We start from the raw sequence: 17,729 nt of genomic DNA, 5'->3' as shown, positions 1-17,729 counted from the left end.
TAGCATCATGCTAAAAGTCTGAGTGATGCTTAGAAGAAACCCCTAAACATTCAATTCACATTTAAGTTACAGTTGTAATCTTTCAATTTGAATCCATAAAATATCCTTGTCGCATATGCTCTTGAAAGTAGATTCATAGAACAATATTTTAGAGGCACAAAAGAGAAAAATTCACCATATATCACTTTATATCTCTTTAATACACTAAAATTCTTGCAAAGATTCGGTACTGTTGCAGACCACTATAGGAACATTCTCCCACTAGAAGAGCCCAATCACATCTCCATTTCTGTGTTGAAATTCAATGTATTATCTATGTAGAGTGCTGGGAGGCTTTATGAAGGAATTAAGTATGGATGTTTACGATTTTGCCGTAGCTTTTAATTATATTATAAAAATAAATAAATATTCCATTATTGTTCACAAGGTCATTATGAGAGCATGGCCAAGAGTAACCACGGCTAATGAGGATAGATAGCGGGCACTAAGAGGGTCTCCTTTAGAGATTCTAAGATTAGATTCCGATTCCGATTCCGAATCCCCTACAGCCGTAGGCTGCCACCTTGACCGCTCGGCCAACCGTCCTAAATGAAGCATTATTACAAAACATCTCATAAAGTCGTAATATTCATAAATTACTAACAATATTGTCGTAGACAGGTGTTCATGACAATATTGATAAAGATTTTTGCCTTTGTCCTATATCCATTTTTTACCTAAAAAAATTATTTATTGACCTATATTATAAAATTTGGTAATACATATACTGATCACTAATTTCAGTAAATCATAAGGAACAATATTATTGTTAAAGTAACTTGTTCACTGTTAAATAGCACGGGTTCTCTTTCACCGGATGCCTCACCTAACATATGGTTCCATCACATTACATGTCCACTATTTTAGCTAGTGGATTAAAGTGTTCAGGTCGCACTCCTCGGTATTGGAATTGCACTTTCAGGACAAAGGAATTCAATTTTTGGGGGTACCTCTAATAAACTCGTTTTGTAACGCGTTGTATTGCTAAATTTGGAATTGCTAGAACGTATTGGAAACTATCTTGTAGACTGAATTCAGTATTGCAGTCTGGCTTGTTTTCTTTTTTGTAAATGGATTGGATCTGAACTTCTTACTACTGATTGGGGATTTCTTCTCTCTAAATCTGTAGGATTAACAGATAGATTGCAACATATAGTATTTCACCTCCTTATTTGATAAGCTCAGTTGGAATGTTGTCTCTTTCAAGATCTTTCTTTGTTTTTAGTTACTTACGCTTTGTTTCACTTCTGCAAGGGTGGGGAGATTGTTTGAGGTTCTGCACTGTAGTAAGAGTTTTCTCTTCATTATTATCTGTGTCTACAGTAACGGAGTTGAGCAGTTCTTTAAAATATTTCCCCCAACTTTCTAGAATTTGATTCTCAGATGTCAATAGATTATGGTTTTTGTCATGGATATAACAGATTATAGGTTTTTGTCATGGATTTAACAGATATGGATATAACAGAATATGGTTTTTGTCATGGATATAACAGATTATAGGTTGGAAACCATTTCTCCATTGGTTTAAGTTCTTAAAAACTTACTTGATGTTCTTACTCTGATTATCTTCTGTATCAACTATTTTTGTTCCTGATAATTTTCCTTTTTTTTTTTCAGAATGGCTTTCGTTTCTTTTCTTGTGTTCTTATATGAATTTCTCACATTTTCCATGACTGATACTTCAACAGTTTTTAATATTTTCGATGCTGTTGAACCTTGTATTCCGGATCGTTATGTGATGCTGATGGTTGTGGTTCATTATTTTTATCGCCTGTATCTTCTGAATCTGAATTATAATAATATACATCATCAATATGCACATCCAACTGTTCTTGTTTTTCGTTTGAATCAACTCAACACTCGTATCAGCAAAGTTTCTTTTCTTTTTATGAATCAACTCAACAGTCGTATCAGCAGTTTTTCTTTTCATAATACGTTTTTATAGGAGGTTCAACGTAATTTTGTAGTTAGAATTCTTGAAAGACATTAAAAATGATACGTTGTTAATATCAATAGACGTCCGTAATAAATACTTAAATTGGAAACGTAAAATATTTGCGCTTGAAATGAACATGTAACACCGCGGAAAATTATAGTACAGAAAAGTGTGTATAATTTAATCACGAAGAAATTAAACAGAAACCTTATTAATATTGCATAATTTTTACGAAGGTACATAGGCAGTGTTTCCATTGCAACAACTGTAACCAAATATTCCAAATCGATACAAAGCCAAATATGAAACTCCGTAAATATTTTTAAAATGTAATTCCATCTAAACTCTGCTTTGAACCAAGGCTACTACACAGATAAAAAAGATTATGTTACATGTACCACACCATCACGGTGTTAACTAGAAAGATGATGTGCACTATGTTTGTCATTATTTTTTAGGTCATGTGGTTCTTGGAGAGGCTGGACACAAAAATATTTATATATAATACATATTACATATAAATATGAAAATATATAAAAGAGGTGCATATATAATATATATTATGTATGCATTTCATTTTTGTTTTTCTCAGAGACGAAAGAATCCAATATCTCTTGAACCATCATTTATTTAGTGCCGAAATTTTAAACTATAATAAGTTTTTATAAATTTAGATGTCATATCATATTTTCTTATTACTTTAAACATTATATAAACCGTAAAGAAATATAAACAAAGCGATACTTCATGTGCAAATTACTTTCAAAACTTTTCGATAACAACAACAAACATTCATTTATTTACTATTGGAATTACGTGGGTGAGTCAAAAAGTAAGTTGCACGTGGAAATCACAAGGAGCAAGATCTGGACTGTAGGACGGATGTTTCATACAGTTCATTTGAATTTTTCCAGTAGGACCTTTGTGATTCCTGCTGAATGAGGTGTGGCATTATCATGCAAAAACTTTTTCACCGTACACTTCCCTCAACTGATGTTGAATTTCAGTGGGGTTTTTACCCATAAGAGATAAGTTTCTGTACGAAATTCCAATTTGGACACTACATCGAAATGACGCGATATCTTTCTTGACTGAAAACTGATTAACCTCTGCAACCAAATAGACAAATTTGCTACGCCTTGTAGCCGGAAGGATTATCAATGTTGCTACCAGTTTTCATCTAAATATCGTTTATCGAGAAAAAGTTCTTGCCAATTACAATTCACTTTTTGACTCACCCGCGTATTAATCTGTGAATATGCCTGTACATTTATTATATCAAGAATTAATTCATAAATCGATAAGCTACGCTATTCATTATTTGTCATAATTATTAAAAATTCAACAATTCGAATCAATTTTTATAATCTGTAATTTATGAACATCTGACACAGAAATATGACGCCAGCAAAAGTACAATATTTGGCCGTGCCTCCAATATAGAAGTGTATCCAAACTTTTTTTTATATAAAAAGTAATATAAAAGATTAAGACTTCATTTGATAATTAATAAAAATATCTAATTTTAAATTACAAAAAAATCTATTAAAAAACATTAGCGAAAAATTAAAATTTATAAATAAAATTTGATAACAGATAGCGCTAGATGTAGATTAATAAATTACCAGTGCAAGGCACAGCAAGGCGTTGCCCTTTTTAGTCTTACTGTCTATATAAAATATTTTATTGTTTTCCAATTAATGCTAAACCAAAAATAATTTTTATAATTTAGTGTTCCATACTGTATATAATAAGTAAATAATTAAAAATATAAACTAAAATGTAAAGAAACTCTTTCTGTTCAATAAATGTACTGAAAAGAAAAAAAAAATTCAGATTTTACAGTGTTCTTGGTATTATGTGACCAAAAATTAAAAAAGTGGGCGCTCATTAGAAGCCCATAAAAAGTGACAGAAAGTATAACTAATTTAATAATATTTCCAAACATGAGCATCTCACGCTTTTATTTTTGGTCATATAATACAGTACCAAGATTGTGTGAAAGCTGAATTCTTTTTCGCTTTTAGTGCATTTATCTGAATAAAAAGTTTCTTTAAAATTTTTTTCTTTTATTTTTTGTATTTGATTAAAGTGATAAATATTAATTTTATACTTCACAGATATTTAATTAAATTCAAACATATTATTAAATATAAAATATTTTCTATTTTATTGAAATTTCTCTCTCCAAAAAAGAAATTACCACCTGGAATATTACTTAGGCTACATTAAAATATACTACGTTTTATTTTCTTGAAAATTAAAATCCATAGTTTTAAAAAATTTTGCAACGTTTACCTTTATTATTAGTATTATTATACCTAATAAACACTTTATTTAGGTCAAGTTTCTAATTAAATGAAAGATATGGAAAAACGAATAATTAAAAAACAAGATGATTAAAAAGTTACCGTTCAACCTATTATACTTTTGTACAGGATGATTTTTTGATTACCCTACATAAACTCACCTGTAACGAATACAGCTTTGTTCTTGGAAGATAAAGGTGGCTGGTATGATTTGTATATTAGATATCCAAAATATAACAGCACCGACAGAACAAATAGATAGAAGTATTCTGGTATCGAAAACATCCTTTAATCTAGAATAGAAAGCAAAATTACAACTAATGTTAATTTCAATGATGCTTTAAGTATTCTCATTAAATATTTATTCAAAATATACTCTTGTAAACAAATTTATTTTAAATTTAGCCGATTATTTGTCTAAGTTAAATAAGTTTTATAAGTTTATATAGGCATATCAATTTTTATCGCATGGCGATAAATAGAACCTTTAACCTTTTGAACCGTGACGTGGTAATAGATATGAGTGTTATTCTTGCTGTTACGATTGAAAAATCAGAGCTTATAATTTGAGAAATTCTTAAAAAGAAAATGAACTAAAATGAATAAGCAGATTTCTTAAAATTTCTTAAAATAAATAGGCAGAAATGTGAAAAACTTGCTAAAAGAATTTAGTAAATTTTTCACATTTCTATGTGAAAAACGTATTTCCGGCACCAGACCGATGATGCCTATGTCAGGACTGAGACCACTGTATCCTATAAGGCAGATACAGAAACCTTGTTGGCTGCTGTTCCGATTTTTGTGCGACTAGATATGTAGCCACTAGGGAGACGGCCTGAGAGACAATGCTGCCTAAAGGAGTGCACATTACAACTTAATTATAAAGGAAAAAAATACCCTTATTTTTTGTAAATTATTTTCACGTATACATAGCATAACAGAGTTCCGTTATAGCTTTCAAATACAGGCTTAAATTGAATAAAGCTATATAGCGTAACATAATTGAGTATTGAAGTTAACGGGTTCCTAGCCGAGAGAGGAAGCTTACATTATTACGCGCGATGCGAAATACCTCGATTGGTGGATTGATTGATGCCAAATCGTCTTGACGAAGGGGTGAAGAGGTTTCCGCTGGATTGGGTAATACTCCTGGATGGGGCAGTTTTTGGTCGAATGTCCGGTAGGTAAACACAGCTATGGTCCGGTCACGGCGGTAGTTGACGGGATCGGTGCTGGAGCTCGGCTGGAATACACTTGCACAAGGATATGGATAGACGAACGCTCTGTCAGTTTTTGATGTTGGTCTTTTATTTTCGGGCTCCTCATCCTTGCTTTCGATGTCTTTTTTAAGGCAATTTTAAGTTTTTGGACTAATGGATGAATTTCGGATGAAAGTTCCTGGTGACACATACATTCNGTGAAAAACGTATTTCCGGCACCAGACCGATGATGCCTATGTCAGGACTGAGACCACTGTATCCTATAAGGCAGATACAGAAACCTTGTTGGCTGCTGTTCCGATTTTTGTGCGACTAGATATGTAGCCACTAGGGAGAGGGCCTGAGAGACAATGCTGCCTAAAGGAGTGCACATTACAACTTAATTATAAAGGAAAAAAATACCCTTATTTTTTGTAAATTATTTTCACGTATACATAGCATAACAGAGTTCCGTTATAGCTTTCAAATACAGGCTTAAATTGAATAAAGCTATATAGCGTAACATAATTGAGTATTGAAGTTAACGGGTTCCTAGCCGAGAGAGGAAGCTTACATTATTACGCGCGATGCGAAATACCTCGATTGGTGGATTGATTGATGCCAAATCGTCTTGACGAAGGGGTGAAGAGGTTTCCGCTGGATTGGGTAATACTCCTGGATGGGGCAGTTTTTGGTCGAATGTCCGGTAGGTAAACACAGCTATGGTCCGGTCACGGCGGTAGTTGACGGGATCGGTGCTGGAGCTCGGCTGGAATACACTTGCACAAGGATATGGATAGACGAACGCTCTGTCAGTTTTTGATGTTGGTCTTTTATTTTCGGGCTCCTCATCCTTGCTTTCGATGTCTTTTTTAAGGCAATTTTAAGTTTTTGGACTAATGGATGAATTTCGGATGAAAGTTCCTGGTGACACATACATTCCGAAAATGTGTCACCTTTGGAAAGGAAGTAAATCTGGGGAAAGATGCGATCACATCCTTCCATTTTTTTTTTACTATGTTGGAAAATTTTTTTTTTATAGAATATGTAAAATTTAAGCGTTATTCTAAACAAATTTGATATATTTTGTTGTGGTTAATTAAAATTTCCATCTCCTCCAGTTTCTCACAACATTATTTATTGATTTTATTGATATTTTATGGTTTGGCATTATATCGTACAACATGTATTAATTATATATGATTTTAAAATTTTAAAAATTTATAAATTTTAGGGATTACGTTAAATTAAATTTACAACATAATCATACACAATATATAATAAAAACGTTATATTACTAATATTGAATTAATATTAAATTTTAAAATAAGAAAAAGCCAGTTCCAATTTTTAAGTTTGTAGTTTTAATTGAATATTTTTCTGTTTTTATAAGTTTTAATTTTGACTGCAACATAACGTACAAAGAAAGGTAGGTTGTCAAAAGTTTGTATTCTGAAACGTTAAAAGTGAATAAATGGTGATTTAAAAAAAAGACTATATCTTCAATATTATTTTTAAACATAATTGTCATCCGACGAAATTCTACAATAATTATAGGTTTGCTATATTCTTACGCGTTTTAACTAAACAATTCTATATTTAAAAGTATAGTATTTCGTACAGCAAGTACAATATTCATGGTTAAAAGGTACAATTTATTCAATTCTTCTACGTATGCATTTCTGGTTGACATAAAATATTTTCTATTTTATTGAAATTTCTCTCTCCAAAAAAGAAATTACCACCTGGAATATTACTTATACATCATCAATATGCACATCCAACTGTTCTTGTTTTTCGTTTGAATCAACTCAACACTCGTATCAGCAAAGTTTCTTTTCTTTTTATGAATCNCCGACGAAATTCTACAATAATTATAGGTTTGCTATATTCTTACGCGTTTTAACTAAACAATTCTATATTTAAAAGTATAGTATTTCGTACAGCAAGTACAATATTCATGGTTAAAAGGTACAATTTATTCAATTCTTCTACGTATGCATTTCTGGTTGACTTGAACTCTCAACCCTCTTCAGTAATCACATCAATCAGTATATTATGTAAACAAACCAGATTATAAAGGAAAAAAATATTAATTTTATAAAATGTTATGTCTAACAATCCTCTTGGGATTAAGAAATGAATAAACTCATAAATATTGGATATGCACTTGTACTTGAAATTGAATCTCCATCTATAGTTGTTTCTTTAAGAATACGTACAAATTATTTAGTCCTGAAGAGGGGTTGAAAGTTCAAGTCAACAAGAAATAAATATTTAGAAGAATTGAATAAATTGTACGTTTTAACCTTTGAATATTGTACTTACTGAACGAAATACTAATCTATACCTTAAAATATAGGTTTGCTCAATTAAAACGCGCTAGAATAATTAGCTTGAACCCTCATACAGTTTATGTACCTTGCTTATCACATTCTTTTAATTTGATCATTTGTGATGCTGCTTCCAGTAGTATATATTGTAAAATTTTTTCGGAATATTGTGACGTTTATACTGCATATTTCTGCGAGTAAAAAAAGATGGAAAATTATACAAAAGCATTTAAATATTACGCTAAAACCATTATGTAATACTCGATGAGAAGCAAATAGATGCATCCAAAGCACACATTTGAACAAACTTACAATACATAGTTTGAACAAACTTATAATGCCTTAGAAGAATTTATTGATGCAAGTAACGATAACACAACAGTATCCGAAGTCTACTAGATTCATTAGAAAAAATGTTATTTATTTTAAGCTTATCTATGATTTACAATTCAGGATCTACTCGGTGATGGAATATTTTAACGCACTCTGAACAAAATAATGGCAAAAAGTAGAAAAAGCGAATTGTTTCCACATTAAGATTAATTATGGTAATAGTAAAAATGTGCTTATGGAAATTAGTTTAAATCATAACGAAAAAAAAAAACATTAAATAATCTGGAAGCTAGAAAATTGGCAATTTAATGAATATGAAATTGCTTTGTTAACAGTTTTGTGGGATAGATTGCTAAATTATGAAGAATATACACCAGCAAGTCATTACAAGATATCCAATCTAATGTAATTTAAACCACTAACTCAATATATAATAGAAATAAGAGGTAGATTTGAAAATATCGAAAAAGAGGCAAACTTACTTACAGAAAACCGCGATTTTAAAGAAACACCGCAAGAAGGAAAGCAAACCTTATCCGACGAAAATATAAATAATGAAACTCCTTTCACTTTAAGATAATTTTTTTATTATTAGTGTACTGTAATATGTGACGTAGGGGAGACCGGGGTAACTTCGGCATGCGGGGCAAGTTTGTCAAGCGCTTTTTTTTAAAAACAAATTAAAAGGAGACTTTGGTTATAGGTTAGGCAGTTGAGTTTTATTGGTGGCTTGTTGAGTGTAGTGTTTTTATTGTTCTCCAACAAGCGTAGTTGAATTATCAAGCAAATTTTCATTTTCGTTCAATTCCATATAATATTTTTTTTCCATTTATATTGAATTGGCAGGTTTTGTTATAATTCCATGATAACGAAAGTTACTTTTCCTGTTAGAAGGATGTAACTTCAACTTATTCACGTGGCCAGATCGTGGCTTGGCATTCTGTTCTCAGGGTTGTACTTAATGTTTCGAAATCATGACTAGCGGGGTAAGATCGGCAACATAAAGCCACATTAGAAGCAAAGGATAAAAATCAAACAGATGATAAATGAAAACATGTTTGCATTTGTTATTCATGTATATATGTCTTTGAACTTGCATTTCGTTGTAATAATATTAAATGGGTGTTGGATTTGTATTTCTTTGTTTTAATAGTGAATTCCAACTTATACATTGTTAATAACATAATTTTATATACGTGCCTATCTTGCCCCATTACTGTTGCCCCTATACCAGGGGCAACTTTAATAAAAATAATTAAAATAATTACAACTTTACAAAAAGAGAGAAGTTGCCGATCTTGCCCCTATACCCGGGGCAACTTCGTCAATTTCTCTCTTCTTGTAAAGTTGTAATTATTTTAATTATTTTTATTTCCAAACTGATTTTAACCAGTTCTATAGTAAGGTAACATTCCAATAGACAATATGCAAAGCTTTTTTTTTCAGTTTACAGCAGTATTTATTACACAAAATTTAAGTAAAGCTTAACATGCCGATCTTGCCCCGGTCTCCCCTAATTATTGCTGATATTGCAAATAGAAATAATATTTACAACAAAGTCTTGAAGAATTACGAAATACTCGTATTTTGTGATAACGACATTGAACAAGAAGATATAAAAACTTGCGCTAAGACATTATCAAATAGTTACAAAGATTATATTAACACTGTGAATATTATGAAAATGAAATTTTTCATTTTACAAAATTTATCAAAAAGAAGAGATAACAGGTCCTCTTCAATTGTAAAAAACGATAAATGGTTTGCACAGTATATTTCCTATATAGAGACAATCTTAAAAGGCTTTTATTTTACCAATAAGCAATAACTATTAATTTTATAAAATGTTATGTCTAACAATCCNATTAAGAAATGAAAAAGAGATAGTTAAAGATGCACTTTTATATTGTACTTTCCAATAAATCTTTTACCGAAGCGGGAAGTATATTCGGGAACTCTATAAAGATCTTACTAATAAGATTACCCGGTCGATAGTATAATTTTGGAGCTGGTGAAGTGACTGCGTCTTCTAAACACCAAATCACATCTTCGAGTCGATTACATCTGAATAAATCAGCTACATCATTACATTTTTTTAAATATTTTTGAAAATATTCTTCTCCGAGAGCTGAAGTATTTTTCGGGTTGGCATTCTTCCGTTATTATTTAAATGAAAACAATCCACTACTGATTTCTACTGTACACTTTTGCAGGACTCACCAAATGCGGTAGTTGTAATACCGCCATTTGCTGGTATACAGCTACCGCCTATTGTTATTTATTATTGGTGTCATTACTTCACCCGTATCAAGATATTTCGTAAGTATATTTTTTCTTTCTGTGTAAAATTTTGGCACTAACTCATGGTGAAATTAAAGTTAATTATAAAAATATTACCTCATAAAACTTTCACCGACTTTAAGCTCACAAGGAGAGAACACCTCTGGCTAATCACCGATTTTCATCAGCCGTGAAACTACATTGAAAATGAATGGATACGAGCTTTTCATCCAATGTTCTTTGCAAATATTAGTTTTTGATGTTTGAAAAGTCAAAGATTTATAGCGTATAGTTAAAGGCCATGATGGAAGACATATTCTAGATGTTAGTTGTTTGTGTGTGGGAGCAAGATTTTGTTCACTCACTTTGAAGATTAATAACTCTTGTTGCTTTTTGTCGAAAATTTCTGAAATTTTGCAGGGAAGTTTTGTATTATGGAGATTGATGCTATAAAATTTTGATGGTTAAAGGTGGAGGGAGCGTGGAGATAGAAGGGGGATCGTTTGTCATATCTCCAGTGTCATATCCAGTCGGACTTGTAAATGAACTGAAGTACATGTAGAAGAAACGAAACTGTAATTAAAAAATCAAACGATTTTATTAAAAATACAAATTCAATAATTACATAATTCCAAGTTATATGAAAACGGGTGAAAATTATGTTTACAAGTAACATTAATAAGTACAAACTTTTATATCCTCACAACAGTAATACAGAAAATCCTCGTTAATCCGATCTGAAATAGTTAAATCTCGTTAATTCGTAAGTGTACTTTTGTCCCAGCCTGGAATATAGAGATTTACACGTTAAGGGATTCGGTTAGTTCGAAATACGGCTACCTCGAAATTCGAAGTGAAAATTCTGTCCGAACTGTCATATGCCTATGTTAACTCGTTCGTTTAGATCATGGGTCACCAAACTTTTTCACACGGACCAAATAACTGACAGAATGATTAGCGCGGGCCGTATAACCATTTTGTTTAATACAGCACACTGAATACACAAAAAGTGAAGATGACCAACATTATTTATTTACCAATACACAAACACGATTGCTGCAGCAAGCTCGTAATCACCTTAGAAATTTTGTTGCAGGCACTCTTACACAAAAAACTCTGTAATATCCAAAGTCGCAAAAAGTCGCCGAATTTTTTATTTCACTGATTTTACTAAAAATTACTGTCAAAGACAAAAATTAGATTGAACTAATTTTTGCTTTTTACTTACATTTATTTTAATTTTTTCCACATAGTAAGTTTATCTACAATCTATGAAATTTACATATAAATAACTATATTTTAGTTCATTTGTGGCACAGTGTGACAACGGACCGGATGAGCTAACCTCACCGGCCGGATTTGGCCAGCGGACCGTAGTTTGGTGACCCCTGATTTAGATCGAAGTGCCTCGGTACTATAATAGAACATACACCAAGAACAACTCTAATCTGGTCAATATGGATTTACTTTTACAGTAACACATTTTCGGGTGTCACCTTACACATAGACGATCCCATTTTTTCTCTAATCTCACAAAATACAAGCCGGTTTTTGGGATTACAAGATTGGGCTACAAGTAGCAGATTGAGATATTTGTAGGGCTCTACGCTACTATATTTGAGCGACTTGCTGCTTTTTTGGCCACTTTAAAATAATTTGGACTACATTTCGAAGAATCTGCTTTACTTTTTTATAAAACCTATCCGGCAACCTGTGCGGTTCTTATCGGACGTGCTATTTACATTCAAACTTATATTATTATTATTAATTATTAATGAACGAAAATATCGTTCTTTTTACTTATCCGTAATCCGTTTGATTAATAAATCATCAGGCATAGTCTACAAGGTATATATGTAAATATCGGATAATTCGAAGTCGCGATTATTTCGTCCGTTGAATTTCGAACTAACGAGGATTTTCTATACTTTTAATTTTTAATTTTATGGTTTTAAAATATTTTGTCTGTCATTTTAAACATTAATTTTCAAAGGCAAAACACACAGATTTTGTGGTTTAATTAAGAAATGAAAAAGAGATAGTTAAAGATGGACTTTTATATTGTACTTTCCAATAAATCTTTTACCGAAGCGGGAAGTATATTCGGGAACTCTATAAAGATCTTACTAATAAGATTACCCGGTCGATAGTATAATTTTGGAGCTGGTGAAGTGACTGCATCTTCTAAACACCAAATCACATCTTCGACTCGATCACAATTTAAAAAATTAACCATAGTATTACTTTTTACGACAAACTTTTGAAAGTATTCTTCTCCGAGAGCTGAAGTATTTTTCGGGTTGGCATTCTTCCATGATTGATCAAAATAGGATATAATTTTGTCCTTAGAAGTTATTTGAGTGCTGTAAATATTACAAAAAGAAAGATACTTTAAGATTATTTTATTTTTAAAAGATATTTAGCTATTTATTCACACTAAAATATATGTTTAACTTAATATAAATTAGGAATTTAATGATTATTCCGACTAATTTTAAATTAGAATTAGATGTTTTTATCATCTCTTTATTAATTAGATTGTCGGCTTAAATTTGTTGTATCAAAAGATACCCGATTAACAACGAATAAGGCAAAGCGGATGAAAACTAAGATTTGAATCCCCTTTCTAGTTATCCATAAGAAATAAAAAGTTTGGGTTAGTTTGATCCCGAATTCCTAAAAGAAGTAAACATACTTATTGCGAAATCATTAAAATGTGAACTTTTAACATTATAAATGGTTTTCCAGTAAACGAATAACGGCTTTATTTAATCTTTGGAAGCAATATAATAATTATTTACACTAAAATCATGAATCTATTTATGCATATCTGATAAATAGTGTTGAAGACAATTGTTATGAAATGAGTAAATGGACAGGATGAACCGTTAAACAATGTGGATCGTCGATTAAAACATTCTTGTCAGCACTACATGACTGTTGTTTTAAATTGTTTTTAATAAATATTTTTATAAACGTTTTATAAAAATATGTAACATATATAATGTAGCAGTATTGTTTACAGTATTTTTACAGTCATATTAAATAATGCGCCTGGTTTATCTTTTCATGGGTAAAAGTATAGTGAAGTCAGAATAAGTAATAATGACTAAAATATTGATAAATAGAAAGAGAACGAAAATTAATTTAGTGTTTGTTTTAGTTTTACTTAACGAAAATTTAAATAAAGCTGAAACTATTATTACTAAGTAGTAACCGAAATGTCGATAAAACTAATAATAATTAAAACTAATAATAATAATAATAATAAATAAAACACCCGTGTAATAAATCACACAAATGTAGTATGGTATTACTTTAGTGGGCAAATTAGTCATTTAAACATTGCTAGGCTATATACCTTAGATATACGAACGAAATACGAATAATATATCTAAAAACGGTAGTCTTTGATTTTTGCCAGTTCTAATTCAAATTGCATCTGCTTATCTATTTTATTTATTAACTGTATCTTATTATCAATATATATTATACTCGGCCAATGTTGAGTCAATACAGCCTCCAATTGGAATTTCCTCTATCTGTTTATAAAATTCTTCTTTAATTTTAAAATATACCCCTTTCAATGTTAAANGAATTATTAAAGTTTACATTGGTGATCAGGGTCAGCGCGTGAGGTGAGGCAGTAAGGGGGCACTTTCAAAAGGGTGGTATTTTCGAATTACAGATTGAAATTTATATTCATTACAATGTGTTAAAACTAAGTAAATTATTTACTTAGTTGGCTCGTTTGATAATTTTTCAATGTAAATATATCAATCGGCGTATATTGTTTTTACGTTGAGCAGCTCTGGCGTGCACAGGCACATAATTTTCAGGAAATCCGAGAAATAAATGTGAATAACGGATATAAAAATGTAATTTTTAATGTCGTTTATCGAGGCTGGATGGCCGAGCAGTCAAGGTGGTAGCCTACTGCTCTTGGTGACCTGGGATCAAATCCTGAAGAAATCCCCAGGTTTTTTCGGGAAATGGTCTGTTCCTCACCACCCAGCTGTCCCATTATGGGCTTGCTATAACAGGCCCACTTAGTACCCACAGGTTGGAAAGAGCAAAAAAACTTTAGTATTACTTATTATATCAGCTTTAATTAATTTTAAGTTGTTATCATTCAAAAACTTATTTGCTCGTTCTATACAATTTTTATATTTATATACGTAAATTTCATTTCGTTTATTTAATTTGTTTCTTATTTCTATTTTTTTAAGGTTTTATTCTATTGATAATATCTTTAACAATTTAAAAGCATTATTATTGTGTATGACAAGTCCTGAATAGTTAAGCAGGAAGGTGAGCTTAAAAAACAAAGTTTTCCCATTGACTTAACTTGGAGAAAACATAACTGTAGTATAATTCACAGCACTGTGGCATCCTTATATAATTTCTGGGGAAACTTTGTTGTGTTAAACTCATTAATAAATAAAGTTCTCATAGAAAGTGTATCGGGATAGCTTAGTGTTGAAAACTGCTTCTTATAATTATTTTAATAAGTGCATTCCCTTTAAGACTGACTATAACTTCTTTGGTTTATGCACACGATCTCCAGCAGATTGCGATAAAAATTTAATATTTTATTCCTTTTCTAAAACAGTTTCTTTACAGAACCGAACAGTTTCTTTTTACGTTATAATCCTTTTAAATTCTTCTCTTTACATTTTTAGTTTCTTCTCTTAACAAATTCGATTTTCTACAAAGTTTCCTATGAGATTAACGTTCGTAGAAAATTAACGAATTCGTACAATTCATAAGATCGTCGTAACTGTGATTATCGGAAGTGAGGTCTCTTTCGAGTTTGGTCAAAAGTAGCATATAGAATATTTGAACAATCAATTCCTCTCTGGTGTCAACCGAGGTAGTGTACAGTACGTGACACTTCACATGTCCCCAAAGAAAGAAACCTAAAGATGTTATATCGGACTATCGTCACATTCACTGTGCATGATGGCTTCCGACAGGGGTTCCGTAACTCCTAAACGACGTGTCAGGAAAAATGGGTTGCTACATATGAAACATTTTTCTCTACTAAATCTAAAATGCCGCAGAGGTCCTGAATCACCCCGTAATTCACCCCGTCGCAAAAAATTATCGTTTTTATCGTTTGAGCAGTTTTTACAATTAACAATCCGTATCTTTTACTTTTTATAAGAGAATATATGCAAGACTTTTACTTTTTCAGCAGTTTTATATAGTAGAAGGAAAGTATGGCAATAGATGAAAAAATACCCCCAAGATTTAAAAATTTTTGAACTCAGCGGACATTGAAACGTCAAAAAATGAAAAAGTTTGGGATTTTTTCTGTATATATGTGTGTGTGTGTGTGGGTGTGGGTTTGCATATATACAGTACAGGCATACCTCGACTTACGTCGTTTCGAGTTACGTCGTTCCCGATTATACGTCGCTTGTTAAAAAAGTATATGGAAAAATAAAAATCAAGTTTAAGTCATTTTATTCGACTTTACGTCTGTCCGCCACAAATATTGAAGTCGTAATATCACTAGATAAACGTTTAAAGCACATAAAATCATATTAAAATATATACAAGTATGTACTGTATTTACAGTACACGCATTCGTAAATTTAAATTATTTTTTTTGTACTATATTAAAAACTAAAATTTATTTGTTTGTAAGCTTAAAATAGATTTTTATTAACCATATATTATTTAAAATGCTTTCCTAGTGATAAGTAGATTCGGAGACAGGTAAATTCGACTTACGTCGTTTTCCTGGAACCAATTACCGACGTAAGGCGAGGTATACCTGTATTTGTGTGTGGGGGGAGAGCGCGATTTTGTTCACCGAATTAAAAGTTTAATAACTCCCGTGTCTTTTGTCGAAAATGTTTGAAATTTTGCAGGACGATTTGTGTACAGTATTAGGAAATTAATACTATTAAATCCTGGTGGTTAAAGACCAAGGGGATGGAAAGATAGATAACAAAAATTTTACTCGTTTTTATAAAACTCATCTCTACCCTGAAAATTAAGCTTTGTGCCATTATGTAATTATTAATAATATAAAAATTTTTAAAATAAAATCTCATAACAGATGGCGCTACACACAATTTTAAAGTTTGGCCAGGAAAGTTACTCAATTCGTTGCTGAACTTCTTAATTGCGATTTATAAACATTTCCCTTATTTTTTTTAGACTATTACTTATTATTATCTTTTCCATTAGTCACAGCGAATCACGATAAAATTTCAAAACATCGCTTTGCGTAAGGTTAATGCAATATAGGCTGACACATTAGTGCAATTCCTTCAAAATACGTAAATATAAAAATAGAAACAATTTGTATAAGAAAATATATTTTAGGAACATTAACGATTAGATAATGTTAAAGTTCGATAATTATTTTGAGGAATTTTGTAATTCCTCATGATTCCAAAAACATTTCAATTAATTTTTGCATTAATTGAAATATTTAAAAAAATAGTTTTTTATTTGCTAAAGCTGGTCAACAAATGAAAAACTTTTTTATACTTATATTAATACTATATTAAAATTATAACTTTAATAAAATAACATTTTTGACGTTTTAATAAAAAAAATAAAAAAATATCTATTAATATAGAAAGTACATATTAAAATGATTTTCAATTTACCTGTAGAAGTAAGGCTGAACATTTATAACTTTAATATTCCATTTTCTCATTTCCAAACGAATTCCATCAGAGAAAGTCGACGCTGCCGATTTACTCATACAATATGATACCATTGCGGGTAATATCCTAACTCCTATATAAATTTTGATTTATTATAAAATTTGAAACATACGTAAATGTTAACTATTCATATTTTTTAATTATTTATGTATTAAGATACTAAATACATACATTGTACAAAATTTAGTTCTGAACTTTATCACTGAAGTGGAATTAATGAAATACTATTTTTAGCAAATGATGAAATGCAAATTTATTATGATCCAAATTGAAATAACTTTAATCAACTTCAATAATTAATTATTCAAGTTAAAATTAAATAACTAGTTATTCAAATTTATGCCATATGTTATGAAAATTCGAAAATCATTTATATTTTTAAAAATCCACAGAAAATTAACTCTAATTTCTCATGTAATTAAAGAATTTGCAATAAAGTATTTCGAATGAAGAGAATAAATTTAAGTGATCTAAAGTCGCATGATTTAAATTCAAAACGTTTCCCCAGAATGGAGTTATATAGATGACTGGCATGACTCTGTTGTTATCAGGAAAAGTATGATGTACAGGGGCAAGACAGTACTAATTTGAGGTGGAGAGCATATATTTTA

At 30.7% G+C, this 17,729-nt stretch overlaps 2 protein-coding genes across 5 annotated transcripts in view; both read right to left on the bottom strand.

Annotated features, from left to right (window-relative positions):
* Positions 1-8,709, bottom strand: part of LOC111629159 (short-chain dehydrogenase/reductase family 9C member 7-like) — a 57,413-nt gene extending 48,704 nt beyond the window's left edge. The window contains exons 1-2 of one of the 4 annotated variants that reach the window (XM_023373030.1): positions 8,636-8,709; positions 4,446-4,577 (exon numbers count right to left, since the gene is read on the bottom strand). In XM_023373030.1, coding sequence (XP_023228798.1) covers positions 4,446-4,569 — 124 coding nt within the window. In that variant the 5' untranslated portion in view covers positions 4,570-4,577; positions 8,636-8,709. Of the gene's footprint in view, positions 1-4,445; positions 4,684-5,356; positions 5,645-7,904; positions 7,996-8,635 lie in introns of those variants that run through there. The other 3 variants (XM_023373032.1, XM_023373031.1, XM_023373033.1) reach the window with 3 other exon arrangements.
* A 2,299-nt stretch (positions 8,710-11,008) lies between these two features.
* LOC111629167 overlaps positions 11,009-17,729 on the bottom strand; it is a 66,024-nt gene continuing 59,303 nt past the window's right edge. The window contains exons 11-12 of the mRNA XM_023373046.1: positions 17,059-17,191; positions 11,009-12,792 (exon numbers count right to left, since the gene is read on the bottom strand). Of these exons, the coding sequence (XP_023228814.1) occupies positions 12,486-12,792; positions 17,059-17,191 (440 nt within the window). The 3' untranslated portion in view covers positions 11,009-12,485. The remainder of the gene's footprint in view (positions 12,793-17,058; positions 17,192-17,729) is intronic.

The sequence above is a fragment of the Centruroides sculpturatus genome, unplaced genomic scaffold (assembly GCF_000671375.1).
Source record: "Centruroides sculpturatus isolate CEXI.00-Female unplaced genomic scaffold, Cexi_2.0 scaffold500, whole genome shotgun sequence".
NCBI classification, from domain to species: domain Eukaryota; kingdom Metazoa; phylum Arthropoda; class Arachnida; order Scorpiones; family Buthidae; genus Centruroides; species Centruroides sculpturatus.
The sequence above is the reverse complement of the archived record's forward strand: the minus strand, read 5'-3'. Positions and strand labels throughout refer to the sequence as shown.